The 16587-nt window shown below is 47.7% G+C and overlaps 4 protein-coding genes across 4 annotated transcripts; 3 read left to right on the forward strand and 1 right to left on the reverse strand.

The window, feature by feature from the left end:
- Positions 1 to 806: 806 nt before the first annotated feature.
- On the reverse strand, positions 807 to 2915 carry ETH_00009490 (myosin heavy chain, putative; the record flags this gene model as incomplete). Its single annotated transcript, XM_013373604.1, has 5 exons — positions 807 to 995; positions 1198 to 1452; positions 1614 to 1839; positions 2074 to 2459; positions 2727 to 2915. The coding sequence occupies 5 exons, from the start codon at positions 2913 to 2915 to the stop codon at positions 807 to 809; spliced, it is 1245 nt and encodes a 414-aa protein (XP_013229058.1).
- Positions 2916 to 10146: 7231 nt separating this feature from the next.
- Positions 10147 to 10697, forward strand: ETH_00009495 (uncharacterized protein; the record flags this gene model as incomplete). Its single annotated transcript, XM_013373605.1, has 3 exons — positions 10147 to 10306; positions 10421 to 10500; positions 10650 to 10697. 3 exons carry the CDS (start codon positions 10147 to 10149, stop codon positions 10695 to 10697), a joined length of 288 nt encoding a protein of 95 aa, XP_013229059.1.
- A 2637-nt stretch (positions 10698 to 13334) lies between these two features.
- Positions 13335 to 13844, forward strand: ETH_00009500 (uncharacterized protein; the record flags this gene model as incomplete). Its single annotated transcript, XM_013373606.1, has 1 exon — positions 13335 to 13844. The coding sequence occupies one exon, from the start codon at positions 13335 to 13337 to the stop codon at positions 13842 to 13844; it is 510 nt and encodes a 169-aa protein (XP_013229060.1).
- A 1797-nt stretch (positions 13845 to 15641) lies between these two features.
- On the forward strand, positions 15642 to 16372 carry ETH_00009505 (uncharacterized protein; the record flags this gene model as incomplete). The annotated part of the gene is made up of 2 exons (XM_013373607.1): positions 15642 to 15720; positions 16104 to 16372. 2 exons carry the CDS (start codon positions 15642 to 15644, stop codon positions 16370 to 16372), a joined length of 348 nt encoding a protein of 115 aa, XP_013229061.1.
- Between the last annotated feature and the right edge of the window lie 215 nt (positions 16373 to 16587).

Here is a 16587-nt window from a genome sequence, read left to right on the forward strand (position 1 = left end):
GTTTTGAGGCTCATAATTTTAGATTTAGCCTCCATGCATGCGAAAGTTGCGCCCTGTCCTCTGCAAGCATAATAACTACCTGTTTTTGCATTGCCCAAGACTTCGCCACCGCTGTAATCACAGGGACTAGCAACAATCCATAAGAACCCTCAGATGATATGAACAAGTCGGGTACAGAGGAAGCAGCAACGTCTTCCAACAGAGTGGCATATTCACTTGAGGCTACATGCAGTTAGAGATCGCCTCAGTTAAACTTCTACCAGCACTAACAAGCTATCTGCAGTTAACGGCAACTTAAGAAGATATAGGCAGCTAGATGCAACTAGCTAGGCAGGATTGGGCGCAACTTGAATAGTTGGTGTGGGTCTGCCGACTTATGAAAGACACTTTTTTGCACAGACCCCCCACCGTCATCACTATAGAAACGTCAGACACGCAATGCGGGTGGATAAAGCCCCAGTCGTCTCTTAATTGCAGTACGGCTGCCTCCAGGACCTCGGCACTGACCACATTTGACCACGAGAGCTAGCCACAGCACTGGCTGTCCTAGCATTTACGTAATAGTAGCTCGCGGAAGCATCCGTTATATTATCTTACGTACATATTATAGCTAGCCCCTGCCTTTGTAATTCCCGAGGGGACCCAGTAGCCAGCAATTCTGTTCCCCGGGCAGAAGTGTCCACGTCGGTAATGGTAATTCAGCTCAGCAAGTGATTGACATCCTGCCGAGCCGCAACGCGTTGTGTTCATCTGGCCTCTGCTGGCCATAATTATTTCACTACTACCTACGCCAAACCATATTCACCTTACATGGCCTGGAGCTCTGCGTCCTCATGACTTGCCGAAGCTAGAACGGCTTGCAACTGTTCTATGCCATTCTTCAAACGCAGATGCAGTTCATCTCGCTGCCGCTGCCACTCCCGCTGCTGCCGCTGCAGTTTTACTGTTGCCATACGTCCCTCCGCCTGCGCCCGCTGGCACTCAGCCTGGGTCCGCTGCAGCCACATCAACACCAGAAGCAGTGGCAGAAGCGCCGTCAGCATTAGCGCCAGCAGTAGGGGCAGCGGTGTTTGTCAAGAATGCAAGGGAAGCAACAGAGAAAAAACAGCAAAAGTGCCAGGGTGGCCTTTACAGAGTGGAATTTCAGGTCATATATATATGGGCGAACTACAGAGTCTTAAAGGTATTAGTCAGCACCCTGAGCTCGTCCTTCAGTTGCTCCTGCACTTCTTTGAGAGCTCTTATATCGGCCTCATTTTTCGACGCCTCTGCTTGTGCTGATTTGAGTTGTTGTTCTTGCTGCTCTATTTGTTGCTTGTGCTGCTGCAGTTGTAGCTGCTGCTCGGCTGCCGCAGCCTCTGCTATTGCTGCGACTGATTTAAGGTTCTCTTTTGTTGTCATGTGGCTCTGCTGTTCCTCTGTGAGCTTCTGCTGCAGTTGTTCTAGCGCCCTCTGCAGCAGCAGCAACACAAACATTCTATAGGCCCTCTCACCGATTCTTTCAAGTGATCGGCGTTTGAGCCTGATATTTGGTGATAGATTCATCATGCCTACACTTCATGGCTCCTACTTTACGGTTCATGGCTTAGCCCTTATGGGGAAAGATGTAGCACCTGGCGAGTATTAAGAAGTGTGCGCTGTCTTTGCTGCTCCGCGTCTGCTGCAGCAGCCCTCGCTGCTAGTTGCCTGTGCTTAGCCCGTAGATCTTCGGCAGCTGTGGCTGCTGCTACCGCTTCTTGTTGCAGCTCAGCCACTTGCTGCTCCAGCTGTTGTTGCTGCTGTTGTTGCAGTTCCTCCGTCTCTCGCCGCTCTTGTAGCCTTTGCTTCAGTTCCTCTACCCTAAGTGCACCCCGGCCAAGACTAAGTTTTAACCCTAAAGGAAAGGAGGCCAAATCCTTAGGTATGAGCCTTAGGGTCTCCATTTTAAACCCTAAATCGTCTAGAATGAACTCTCAAGCCTGAGCTACAGACTCAGATTGCTGTACCCTTTAGCGTAAAAACCCTCAGAGCATAATGGCCGAATCTACATGCCTATCCATAGGCATTAAGCCTTTAGTGTTATTCCATAATTACTTTTGCTGAGTGCGCTTCAGGTTGGCAGCGATGCTCTGTCTTTCTTCGAGAGCCTCTTTTTCGCTCTGATGGTGGCGCTGTGTTTCTTGCTGGAGCTCTTGCTGCAGCTCAAAAATTCTGTGTTGCTGCTGCTGCAACTGCTGCTGCTGCTGTTGCTGCTGTTGGAGCGTTTCATCCTGCTGCTGCATAAGCTTATCTTTCTCTTCCAAAAGTTGCTTCTGCAGTTGTTGCTGCTGCTGCTGCAGCCGATCAACTTCTTGCTGCAGCAGTTGCTGTCGCCTCTCTGCTGTGCTTTGCTGCTGCTCAAGTTCTGCCTGCACGCGCGCTGTGTCTTGTTGCTGCTGTTGTAGTAGGAGCTCAGTCTGTTGCAGCTGCAGCTCGCGCTGCTGCAACCAGCAGGGCACGTAATGAACAACAAATAAGCCAGCAGCATCGAATCCTTAAGATTCAAGGCCGAAGTCAAACTTAAGGCTCAGGCGTTACGGTTTGGGATCCAAAAGCAAGAGTATGTGGGTTGTGCCTTAGAATCTAGGCGCGTTACTGTGGCAATTGAGAGTCAGAAACAATCTATGCAGTCAACAAAGATGTACACTGCCTCTGTAGCTTGATAACTAAGGCAGGTAACTGCCGAGCTTGCTGGATATCTGGCTGACTTGAAGGTCGCTGAGGAGCTTCTCATTGGTGTCCTGTTTGTCGTCCAGCTGCCTCTGAAGCATGCTTTGCTGCTGTTGCTGTTGCTGCTGCTGTTGCTGCTGTTGCTGTATTTGCAGCTTCTGCTGTTGCACCAGAAGCCGAGCTTCGCACAGTTCTCTGTACCTCTGCTCCAAACTGCCCTGCCGCATCCAAACCCGGACAGCTCTACAAACATCTAAACGGTGCATTGGCATCAGTGTAATCTATAGGTATCTGGCTTGGCAGCATGGCAGTGTTGCCCTATGTTTGCCTAGGCAGCTAGCTAGATGAACAACTGCATTCGTGTAACGAACTTTTAAGTGGGCATTCTCCTTGAGGAGCTCTCGGCGTTCATCTTGCATTAAGCTTGCTGAGGAAAGACAGAAAAGCAGATAAGCAGCTCTCCGTCTTAAGGCTCGCCCGATCGACAGGTCTCAAGTCCTAATCCCCAAGCTTTTAACCATACACCCCTGCTGACACTTGACCGTGGCGCTTTGTAGCTCGCAAATCTTTTGTTTTAATAGAAAGTTTTCCCGTTTCGTCTCATTGTGTCTCTGAGCCGACGACGTAAGATCTGACTCCAGACGACGGAGCAACCGGGCGCTTTGCTGCAGCAGCGACGGCAGTATAGCATTTAAGCAGCAACAGCACCAGCAACGGCAGCATTCTTACTTCAAGATTAAAGGACTCCGATTAGCGCGTACGTTCCGGTGTGTCCACTTCAGGGGGCTGTTTTCGACTTTTGCCTTTGTGCTGTACGGCTAATAGACCAGTGGTAGTTAAGGTTACCTGCTCAGTGTTCCTTAGCTCGGCTTCCATTTTCTTGATGTAATTATCAGCTTGCTGCTGCTGCTGCTGCTGCTGTTTCACTTCTTGATCCTGCATGTGATATACAGAGCGCTGATGTCCCAGGCTAGGCGGCTGATGGTGCGGTGGCAGCATCCAGTGCAGCTGCAGCAGCTTGCTGTTGTCGGCGCAGCAGTTCGATACTTGACGGAGCGTCGAGGGCCTGGCCCCATTGCCTGCAGATTGACCCATACCGCAAGGCGTCTATGAAAAATCACGCGTACACATATTACGAATGCATGAATGAATATTTGTATACAGATATAAACAGAGACATGAAACTGTTTAATTACACTGCTTCATGTTGATACTCATATCTCCAAGTGTGTACCTGTGGGCCAAAACGCATATGCCTACAAATGTTCGTAAAGGTCACGTATAGACCTCAATGTGCATACGTGTTTTCATCGTCTTGGATACAAGTATAAAAAATGTCTGAAATTTACATATGCGAGTATGTACTTGTACATTAGCTTCACAAACTCTCATGGCCGTTGACCAGTATCACTGTCTATGCTTGCTGCATCGCAAATCAGTGCAGCCTATTCGGTTTATTTGAGAATTCCGTTTGCTTCCTGTCTCGTGAACGCAGACTAGATGAATAGATTATATCATTGTGTTGCCTTGTTTTTCTTTTACCCACCCGCAAGGTCTAGAACGGTAATCCATCTGTTTGCCTTCAGCGCCATGGCCAGCTGCGCACTGCCTTCCTCCCCCAGTGAGTTGTTTCGTAAATGTATCTCCTTTAGGTTCCGACTGTGCAAACGCCTTCCAAATTCCTGGGAAGCATTGTCGTCTGAAAGCTGAACTGTACACTCTCCGGATCAAAGCCCATGCCCCTGGCGGGGTGGTTGGCGTACATACCTGTTTCTGAGGATCAACTCGCTGAGGGCGTCCGCAGCGGCGCTGCCCAGCTGGCAGTGTATAAGTGACAACAGTTGTAGAGACTCTAGTCCCCGTATGCTCTCGCACAGCAAAGGCACGGACCCAGACCCACTGCAGTCATCCCCTGGAGCAACAACAAGAGCAGCAGCACCAGACGCCAGCACTGGCATCAAGCATGTTAAAAAGTATTGTTGTTTCTCGTAGAGCCACCACGTGTATATGTCGCTACTTTTATCTGATACGGTACGTGCATCGCTACGTTTACGGCTCGTGCTTCACGTCCCACGACTAAGAAGCATACCGGAGCCAATGGGGTTCCAGTCAAGCTTAAGTTGCCTCAGCTGTCTGAGATGGCAAATAGCTGGAGCTAGAAGTCTGAATCCTTTTTCCGATATATTATTACCCTATATATAAGGCGAAAGGATACAGAATGTGCGACAAGACCTACAGCAAAGGAAAGTGCCGTACTTTGCCGCTTGCATAACTACATATTTGCCGTCTACTTTTGTGACACATGCCAAAGAATGTTCTTTTTCTCAGCGATCAACGGGCAAGGTTGCGTCTCATCACAGCTCCTAGTTTGTAGGAATTTACATTGAGTGTTACCACCAATGTTTTCAGTAGCACTTGCGACTGCTTTTGTTAAAGTACTATTAAGTATCATCCTTCTTACTATCACCAGTCAAAGTCTGTAGAACTTCTAATGCTGCATAAACGTTAGCTGCTCCTTCTACCATTATCTATCCTAGTCCCTCTAAACCGTATTTCCTCGACAAGAAGATGTATTTGAAGCCTCGCGTTGTGAATCGAAGCGTACGTACAGCTAAGTCGAGAACATGAATCGAAGTCCATTTAAGGAGACGACTGGCGATGGCATTGCAGGCTCCATCGCCGAGACACTTTTCAGCCAGGAGCAACTCCGAAAGGGGACCCTCGCCCACCCCGCGCAGCAGCTCATCCACCTCCAGCAGCAAAGATCCACTGCACGGGGAAACAGCAGGAACAGCAGCTGTCGCAGCAGCTCTGCTGACGAAGGCTTTGCTTTCGGTGCCACTGCCACCGCAGCCGCTGCTGTTGCCCAACTGCCGCTGCAGCACTGCTGAATTGCTAGAGAGATTGTTTTCCCCTGAAGCCTGTAGATCTGAGTCTTGACGGTTTGTAGGCTTTGAAAGGGTTCTCCCGAGCGGGTACCCGAAAGGGCGTCCTGGGGTGTTCAGCATTTCGTAACCAGACATCCCTTTTGAAATTGAATCGACGTGGCTTCGTACTCTCGTCTGCCCTATTTTAATAAAGCCGCTTGGCAAGGTCAATAACGGGACATCTACCAACACACCAAGAGTAACTCTATGCTTGCAAGCCTAGTTATTCACTTGGCCCCAATGTGGGTACCTCCCGAAAAAAGGAAAGAGGAACGAGCAAAACTATGCTTCTTCTGTCTTTTTTCTCTGGCCCGCATTTACAGGTCTTAAAAATATGTTTGCGCTATTAATTCACTAACTCACAGACACACGGCAAAGGGGTCTGCGAGCGATTTCTGGAGCTTTGGCCATCCAGATAAAACAGATTACAAGCCTTCGGCCCTAACTATTACCTTCAAGTCAAAAACCTTGAATCAAATTAATGTTTAATTACATGTGGCATGCTGCTGCGCTATGCGACCAGAAGGCACAAAGATATAGGCCACTTCCTGCTTGATGTGTCCAAAAATTAATTGGGGCTTTGCATGCAACGGCACGCAGGCTCTCTCGGCATCGGCAACATTAAATACTGATCATTCCTGAAGTCGAGATCAATCCTTTATCGTTGTAGTCCACTAAAAGGCCGCAATCTATATAAAGGGGAGAATTTTGTGGCGTAGAAAACCTATGCTGTTCCACCTCTGACCTGTCTGTCCCTATAACAGCACTTCCTTGAATTAAATTGCTGTTCCTACTGGGCAGCGAAGCACAAAAGAAACGCAGAGAGTGATGATGTGCAGGGAAACCATTGGACGCTGCTCGTCACATGCAGGCAAACTCCAAAAGCCAATACAGACAATGAAGGTTCCACATAAAAGGAAGGCAAATAATGCAACCACGCAGTTCTCAATGGCTGCCACTACAATAAAAGAGCCAGAGCTGCGGTGTGCACGACCTAGATCCGGTTTTTTTTGTGTGAGCAGCGCACAGCCCCATGTCCACAAGGAAACGAGCCTTGAAGCCAGTTAGAGGGGCTAAGCAAAGATTTCTGAACCGATTTTTAGTTTGCTATCATGTGCTGGCACTTCAAACAGCAGAACATTGACTCTTAACTCTCCTTCGCATGCATTTTAGTGTGGACTGTGCACCAACTGCAGACCAAACTAAGCGAAAGCGATGCATCACCGCTAAAATCAGGACAGCGCTACGTTAAATCTGCCGTTCTCATTCTTGTGAGCCTGTGGCCTGCAAGGGGAAAAGGCGTTCACTCCTAGAGGTTTTGGGGCGTCCATCGTCTGTCGCAAATATTAGTTGCAATTCCTTCATTACAGGCGGTTCTGTGAGTAACGAATCTCCGAGAAAAGCCACACGCTCATCGAATAGTCCAAAAAGTATTTTGGACTATTCGACATGCTGGTTTCATGCTCATAGTAAACGCTGTCCTACAAGCAAATAACACAGGAAGAGGTCATGCCAGCAACGACGAAACGTGGAGAAAGTGACCAGATGGCACACCAACCTTTGCGCTCAATGGTGCGCTTCTTAAAAGGCGTCTTAAATATCATATTATTCTAATTATACTTGCAGTTTTCCAGTGAGACATGCTAGCACTGGCTATAACTGTGGTCACGGTTCTCATTTACAGTCAATCAAAATCTTCTTTCCGCTTTTTGGTGTTTCTTTGCTCACAGAAGCTGCTTTCTTACACATCAACTGGAAGGCCCTACGCAGCCGAGAAAGAAAATATCAACTTTGAACAGTTGATTGAACTTATTTGTGCCTTCATTCTTCGGTCTGCTTGCCTACTTCATGCGTACATTGCGAGAACGGTACAATCTTGGATGTCCCTCCTTCTAGAGACAAAGCACGCGCTCCCTTGGTTGCTACAGTGCGTCTTCTGCATTTGCGCCTCATAAGGCAACTTTTGTGGTGGAAGTATCTGCCTGCTGGTGCGTATCTGCGACAAATTGTGAGCGGGCAAGACCCACTCTGGTATGTTCTAGTATGCCAGGAAGATTTAGTCCTATGGGGGGTTTCCAAAGCCACAAGTGAGCTGAATAATTCAGAGCAGCAAATAATTGGAGCAGCAAGCAATCTTTTCTCCTCAGTGAACCCTGCAATATTCAGGGAAGCAGGAAACTTGTAATGGAAGATGATATCGATCCCTCCTTGATGAAAAAGGCCATGCCGGCCGCACGCAAACAACTTCTTTGGCACACTCACAGAGAGCTCGGTTTTCGACCAATCTAGCATTGACGAGCTCCTTTTTGTACCATTAAAAAATGTCTGACGCGGATTTGGAATGCGCTAATCGCAGCTTTGAAGGGCGCAAATTTTTGTGAAACTTAAACGATTTTGTGCAGTATCCTGGGCGCGGCTCGCCTTCAGGCTGTGTTCTGGTTGCACATCTTCATTCCCATCATCACTGCAAAACGACATTGTTGAGCATGAAGAAGGTTCCAAACGAAATTACTAATTCTTTCAACTTCTGTAATTGTCCCTTCTGCATTAGTTGCATTTATGACCCCAACTTGCATTTTTTGAATTACAAGACGCTGAAGGCCATTCCGAGGCTGCATTGTGCTGCTGCGCTTTACATCTCTTACTTCCGGTGATGGACTATAAATTTTGAGTTATATAAAGTAAAGAGACTTATATGTGGGTGTACGCTGGCAATAACTCAGATGCATCTGTGGAAGTGAGCATCCCCAAAACATCTAGTGCGATCTCGAGCAAAGCGTTCTGTATCGCCTTTACCACCGTTTCCTCAGGTCGTTCGTGTACACATAGGCATAGCACTGCTCTTCTGCGAACGAACAGGAAGAGCACCATTTTGTCTGCGCAACTCCATCAACAGCAAGCGAGCTCATGTTTCTAATAAATTTTCTTATCCTGAATGCTAAAATGAATTCGCGTCTAATCTCACCAAGAATCACCGATCTTGCTGCTTACTCAACTTCTGTGTGAGGTTCACTAAAGGGCCATATAGTCTTATTATGTTCACAAGTATGGGGGAGTTTCCGGAGCAGCAAGTAAACTGCCGATGAGTAGCTTCAAGCATCTCAGGTCCCGCAGAAAGCACAAGTCCCCTATGGTGATTCCTCTTTTTGTGAGATAACCTGCCTTCTGAAATGTTTAGCCTTAGCTGTCTAAATTCTTTTCTACACTTCGTAATGTGTCTTTTAGAAGTGCATGCATCTCACATCCAGCCCCGTGGATAACTGCATGCAACTGCTTGTGGCAGTGCGGTCAAGCTTGGGTGCGCTTTCCGTAATATTATTGCGCTCTCTGAAATATATTGTACTACTCTAGCTTATTCTTGTAGCCCGTCCTCCTAGGTGCAGCTATACCTGATAACCTTTTTATTATAAATATTTGGATTAAATGGCTCAGAGAGACTTTCGGCACTGATACCTGTAGATCTGTACATATTCATACCGTACCTTTCATCCTACAATAATACTACTAAGCATGCAGGGTTTGTCGTCAAGCTTGCCTCGTGAAATATTTTTACATTTTTCTGGCAGCTTAACGTTGTGCCCTCTAGACACCTGGATGGCATTTTAGGGAAAATTCATTCTTACGCACCTTGGAAGCGTTTCTGTTCTATTTCGACAATGGAACACAGTGTTAGTCGGACATTCTGCATTCTAGCAGCCTTATCAATTCCCCAAGTTACATGATTGCTTTGCACTCTTAACCAGGATTAAGTATCATGCAGGAGCCTATGTTTTAGTACTGCTGCATATTCCACAGTTCACCCCTAAATACGAGCTCGATGTTTAGGAGGTCATTAGACTGCGCTACATATGTAGGGTCTACTATTGTTCCTTTTGTACAGCCTGCATCAGACGAGGGGCGTAGCAGTCTGGTCTCCGGCGAGAGAGGAGATTCTCAGCCTATCCACAGCACCAAAGCTGCATCGTGCTCAGTTAGCCGCTTGCTTGATGGCATAAATGCGGAGCATCTAAAAATTATGCAGGCGGAATTCGCCCGACATGGGGGACGATTAGACCTGCAGCAGGTGAGGATTGACTGATTGCTCATCTGCCGTCCTTTTCAGCTCTACAATGCATTTGTGAAGGTCACAATTTCGCGCAATCAATCCACAAAAATACATTTCTCTAGTGAGAACCCTCGCTGCTGACTGCGATATTTCTAAATCTTGATTTTCTTAGCATAAATAAAGTCCTAGAGTTGATAAGCGTTCGTTTTGCGAGGGCAGAGGCACTGATGTGTGATCATCCGTATGTCTATACGAATTTATCGACTCCGTCCGTCTGTGTACGTTTTGGCCTGCGCATTAGTTCGCTGAGTTGATGTTTCAAATAGCTCCGTGGAAGTCATTAGAGGCGGCACCTCCTCTTTCAGTGAGTTTGCCACAAACTTTCAGTTTGTCCAAGAATTTCTCTGTAATGTCGTCCTCTTCAACATCAACTCATACAAAGGGCACAACGCCAGCAAGCATTTGTTTCCTTGTCGGGGGGGGAAAATGCTGGGTAATATCAAAAACAAGTTGCCTGCGAATGCTTTTCAGCTCCGGGAAGATCAGCTTCAGGCAGAACAGGCCAATGGGAGAAAAGACCCATCAGCACTTGAAGATGAACATCTCCTCTCTGCTGAGCGTTTTGCATTTGAATTGGCCGACCAAAGTACGTCTACAGGAGTGTCGCCGCAGCACTGCGTGCACCACCAAAACCTTGTTCTGGGCGATCCTTTGCCTTTGCCATTTTGAGCAAAACCACCGTGCATTTGTGTCACTTCAGCAATTCTAAGCAGGGCCGCGCTCATGGCAGAAGCCTTTGAGGCCGTGGACGTGAACGACGAAGGCTTTATTAGATGGGAGGTCAGACTGGGAGGGAAACCACATCGGACTGGAATAACCGGATTTTGACTAGGCTGAGAATCACTTGCATCACGTTCCAATGAAACTTACATCACAAAGCGAGCTCTGGCTGCATCTGCCAGTCGGTCTTTGTGAAACTTTGCGTGCAGTCAATCACCAGCTACTTGGAGAGGAGCCTCGCCTCAGGCAGGTTCTGAACCACTCGGACACTGCGATCGTTCTTGATCCAATCTCGCCACTAGAATTCTACCTAAAAGTAGCTAATAGAGCCCCTGGAATTAGTCTGGATAATCAGGCTCGCACGCCTACGTCCGGTGAATCAGCGTGTTGGTGTGAAAATGTGTGCGTAGCTTTGGCAGTAACGAGGCTTTGCACCCTGTACGACCTATTTCACTCAGCAGGACAGCTACGACGAATCCAACCCATTGCTCAAGGAGGACAGCCACCTTCTAGCTCTTATCGTTTAGATATCCTTCCATGTTGACTGTCCTGCGTTCCTCCCTGTTTTTCTGCACTGCGTAACACGTCTACAGCATAAACAATCCTGTAGTAAGCTTTTGGACTGCATCCTGTACTTTCATGTTGTCCTGTGTGTTTAAAAAAATTAGTACGCTTTCACTTCTTCGAAGCCATTGAATAGCTCCCAAGACCATATCAAGAGGCAAGCCTCCAAAATTACTAGAACGCATCGCTGCCCAGAATATCCGTTAAAGGAAGTAAATACAATATTTGCAGGAACTACAGCTAATCAGCTGACGTGAGCTCTTTTCGACTTTTAGGCTGTTCGCATTGCCTCAATAATTGCTATTTTTCAAGTGGGTTCATTCCCATGACAGGCTAATGTTTGTTGAGCCCGTAGACAGGCTCTACTGCATTTATCAGTCCTCCAAGTTTTTACATATTTTGAATGCGAGTTCAGTAAGCTACGTCAACCCAGTCCGGCTCTACGAGCCGGCTTCACTGCCCTAGAAGCGAATTAGCAATTTTTCTGCAGAAGATCGTCACAAGGCTAGTGCTGAGTACATCAAATCTGATTGTGTTCTGCTCAAAATGTGCAGAAGGAAGTTGTGTGCCAAGTCCCTTCCTTGTCAGGTAAGCTAAAAAATGAAAGGCTTTGTATGCACTTACGCGTTGAAGGTCACCTCGCCCAACTGAACTATGCCATACTCTTTTGCGCATCTATGGCATATATCTGCGGCTTGGATCAGGCGCCATTATAGACGTGTGCTACGTAGATGCTTACGGGAAAGTTGCTTTAGCAGGTGGGACTTAATGCAGAATATAGATGCTCCAGCGGAAGTCATCTGGCATACCCTACGTGCAGCTAGCAAGCACCTTTAATTCAAGCTGCAGTAACTCGATTCTTTCAGTATGCAGCAGCCTTTGTCGCTGAGCGCATGGCCACTTTTGCAGGGTACGATGGAAGCATCCGTATGATGACAACAAATGGATTAATGCTTACCGAAAAGCTGTCGTACAAGCACCATCCACCAAGTTGCCTCGAATGGATGAGTGGCCCTAACAAGTTACTGAGGTTAGCCCATAACGTCAATTTTGTCTGAATTTTAAGAGTTTCGGACGTTTCCTGCTTATTGCACAACACAATTTAATTCTTCCTTATCGCTGCATTACACGACGTCTCCCTTATCTGTACAGCAGCGACGCAGCAGCTATTCCGCCGGAATGTGCGCGACAGCTTATTTTGGATATGCGTTTTCTTAGCGGATGTGTTGACGGAACAATCCAAGTATGGGATCTGGTTACGTTTTCCGAAATAAGCAGCAAAAAGGCCCACAGTGATTTTATAAACCAGATTCTCCATGCTCCCGGTATGTGTTATTAGCTACGCCGGAAGCCAGTGCACACGAGATCTTAATTAAACCGCAGACAGAAGAAGTAAGCAAAATTGGAATGCTTTCGAAGCAATTGAAGCCACTGCAATAGTTTTATGTGATAGTTCCATACTCAGATGAAGGGGCTTTTGTATCAGCTTCAGCGGACGCGACCTTGAAGATTTGGGACGCGCAGTTGCTGGAGTGCAAGCATGTGCTAAAGGGCCATTCGCGTAGTGTGACTAGCATCGCTCACTCAAAGGATTACAATTGCTTTATTAGCGCCGGTCTTGACCAGGTCAGGCGTCCGAAAGCCTGTATTGTGTATTGGAGGCATTCAGAGTCCTAAGAATCTTCTCAAAACAGCCACAACATCGCAGAGAAGCTGCTCACTACGGCATGCTAGCTTATTCTCTCTGTCTTTATGCGGATATCAGGATGCTTTGGTGTGGAGCCCATGCAATTTGAGAAAACCTATTTGTCACTTGAGAGGCCACCCGTACTCCCTCTGCGGGGTGGTAGTCGTTCCCGGCACCCCACAAGTTGTGACGGCAGATGTCTCAGGAACACTGCGTCTGTGGGACCTCCGCAATTTTCGTTCACTTCAGACATTTGGAGGGAGTACGTAACGGCAGCGCTCAGATGTTGACTATGCACCTTGACGTGGAGACAAATCGCAGACAGGCCAACGTGCTATGAAAGCAAAAAAGCATAGACAAACAGGCGGTCCCTGGGTTTCAGGTAGCTTTAAAGCCTGACGATTGTCTGACACTGATACAGGGGCAACTTGCTACGGAGACCTGGCATCTGTTTGCGCTCTGCCCCCATACACACAGTACGTAAATGGGCAGCCTCAGTAGCCAGTGGTACAGCGTTCAAGCTGTTGGAGTTACTCACAGATGCCTCTGCATTATTCTCCATGATTTCAGGATTGTGACGGGAGGATCGACACTTGATGTTTACACTTGCCAGCAGATGTCTGTCGCCGAGAAGCGCTGCACCATGCCGGAAGAATTGACGGCAGCAATTCATAATTCGCAAAGCAACAGCATTCTGACGATTAGCAAGACGAAGGTCCTCTCCTGGGATGCAGCTCAAGGCGAGGTTTCCAGGGTGGGTCTGCAGCAGGAGCTTGCGATATGGAAAGGCAGCTATCTCACTCGAAAGTTCGCAGAAGCACTTTTCGCATCTAAAATTGCGTTTATCATTTATCCATTGTGCTATTCAAGTTGTGCGCAACAGGTTCTTCACGATGCCGATGGTCCTGACGTGACGGCTGCAAGCCTGGATTCCAGAAAAAGGAAACTGTATCTCGGATACAGCACTGGCGGAATTTCTTGCTTCAATGCATCCACAGGAGCGGAACTTTCGAAAGCGCAGCCGCATTCTACCGAAATAACCCATATCTGCCCATGGCCGGGAACGAAGTGTTTCGTCTCGGCTTCCTCAGACGGCCTAGTGCTTGTTCAAGAAGAAGTTACAACAACGCAAGTTACTGAGCTGACAGGATGATAATTCAAAGCTTTTAGCGTTCCCTAGCTTCTATGACTTTAGTAACAGCTCTTCACCACACTAAGTTTAAGGTGTGAAGGCGCAATGAGGAGTGCAAAGCATCTGCCGGCAACAGGCAGCCCGCAACCTGGCCATGAAATTTGGCTATATGCTGTACCCTTCCGTGATCTTGAGGCGTGAATAATCTTTTTAGGACTCAAGAGACGCAGGTCATTTTTCAAGCTAATGTTGGCAAGGAAGGACTCACGTGTATGACAATATGCGAGAGTTCCAAGCTGCTTGCTTGTGGAAGCAGCAAGTCTGTCCACCTATTCTGCCTCCGGCGATTACGCAAAGAAAGCACGTTGGAGAGTTTTTCGTAGGTCAACACTCTGTAGGACTAACTCACACCTTGCCTTTCGGCTATACTACCCACCATACCTGGATCTTCCATATTAAGTGCTTCTATGAAAATGCTTCCATTTGTCTACTCAAGGTTGTGCCCATCGTTAAGGCGGTTCGGTGCACTAAAACGGAAGCCATTAGTATGAACACCCGAATTTCCGATGCTTCGCATGAACTGAAACCGCCTATGGCAGCTGTTTCATCGTGCTGTGCCTGCTTCGTGCCCCAGTTCCTCGGTCCAAGCCATTGATGTTTCACCGACTGGAGAATTCCTCGTAGCAGGCGAAGAGTGTGAGTGTCTGCTTGCAAGCATACAGTTGCGCACTCTCAGACCCACGATAGTTTATCAAGGTCTGTACCTGACCGTGCAACAGTTGCCACTGTAGTTTATGGTTCTCCGAAAATCGTAATTCATGAAGAAAGATCTCGTTCGTCAGAGCAGCCACCAAAGAAAACAATGAGCGCATTACGGCCCGAAAGTAAAATTGGGTAGTGTGTTGACTCCAGCTGCACCATGCGGCATGAAAAGAATACAGATAGGAGTGTTTCGTCGAACAAAAAGTCGATGATTTATGTGTTCACGTGCAGCTGGTATCATATCCGTTTGGCACATGTACGATTCTGACCAACGCCGGTCATGGAACTTTTTGTATTGCTGGGAAAATATTTCCCAGCTTGAAGTTTTGATGTGCGACGGTCTTACTGTTGAAGAGCTGCAACATGAACGGCAGGAAGATCAACAAAATGCAAGAGGCAGTCGGGAAATGAAGTTTACTTACAAACGAAGATTATTCTTAACTCCAAACGAAGTACAAAGTCTTGTTGTACCAGCAAGCACAAGGGCTGTCAAGGTCAACAAGTTTGCCACGAGCAGCTTACAGGTGTACAGCGCTGATGAACGAGTGAGCTTTGGGCACTAACCAGGCAAGAGTTTTACCGGCATGCAGCATGAAGTGCGTTCCGGATGCTGAGCATTACTCAGGCGCATTAGCAACTGTCTTGCTGGGAACTTCACAAGCACGTGACATGCACCGCTGATGTTGTGGCGCTTCCTCATAGGGCATTATTAGGTTATGGGATCTTGGCAAAGTTCAAGAACGCCTGTCAGTGCAGCCACTTCCGTGCCTTCCTAAACAGTGCAAGTCTATTGGCTTTACTACGAGAGCTGATGGTAAAGGTATTCCTCGTTCAACCAAAAGTCCTCTACTTGGCAAGTACGTTCCGTATAGCCTGAATTTCAGCACCTAGCACGTTCCACGCCTGAATGAGGCAGAAGAATTGACACTGGAGGGGATCTTAAGTCTAGGACTAAACATTGGGCCCTTTTTGTTATTGGCATTATTAGCAGTTCGTTCTTGCAGAGTACGGTCAGGAGTTATGGCTGCACGCTCAAGAACGTTCCTTACTCAGCCAATGTCCGAGGCTACGAGTCAAGGCAATGGAGAGGCCAGTATTCATCAAGCGCCCCGCAGAAGAAGGGATGGAACACACGGTGAGTACAAGAAATTCTTTGTTTTCCCTGTTCGCTCTCGGCAGCCCGGTACATCGACTTGTGCATCCGCATGTTCCTCATGCGTGAAATATCCTCTCACACACTCTAACAAATGCAGCGCGCAAAATGTAGTGCAGGCGCGTCAATGTGTGCGCGCGTTTTTACCAGAGCTACGGTCTAGTAGAAGATTTCTCGGTATGCTGCAATTGTACCAGCTAAGGACAGTAGCGGTTCTTCAAAAGGCCCTATTCCCTGTATATTGTGAAGTCTTTCTCCCTCAGAACTTGCTGCGTTTGGCTGCTATTCTTCTTATTAGCTATGAAAGAACTGAAACGGTGACTGACACTTCTGTTGTGGTGGCAATTTTTTGCGCAACGATGCAGAAGCCACCCTACTCCATGAAAGCTCAGCGCACAGGGACGCAGTGCTCTCCCTCGACCTCTGCGAGGCTGCAACTGACGCTGCTCATCCAGATGATGCTTCTCTGCCTAAAGCGAATGGCCATGTTCGATGGATCCTTTCTGTCGGAACTGACAGAGTTGTTAAGGCGTGGTCTGTGGACCTTCAGCGCCTTGGGCAGCTCACATCTGTCCGTTTCATCAACTCACAGCGGCACGCTTTGGCAGTACACTCCTCATATCTGAGTAAATGAAAAAGTGCGCACACAGTTGTACAACTCTTGCATGGACGTGTAATTCATGTGGTCCTGCAGGAGGTGCCGCGTATGTGGACACCACTAGGGAATAGGTGGTCGGAGCGAAGGAGAAGTGTGCTACGAGCGGCTGGACTGAATCTAGCGGTTCTTCGCCAAAGGCTTAGATGCAACATTATACACAGACAAGACAACCATTCGAGCCAATTTGAAGC

Source organism: Eimeria tenella, genomic scaffold (genome assembly GCF_000499545.2).
Source record: "Eimeria tenella Houghton genomic scaffold, Eth_scaff16, whole genome shotgun sequence".
Classification (NCBI taxonomy): domain Eukaryota; phylum Apicomplexa; class Conoidasida; order Eucoccidiorida; family Eimeriidae; genus Eimeria; species Eimeria tenella.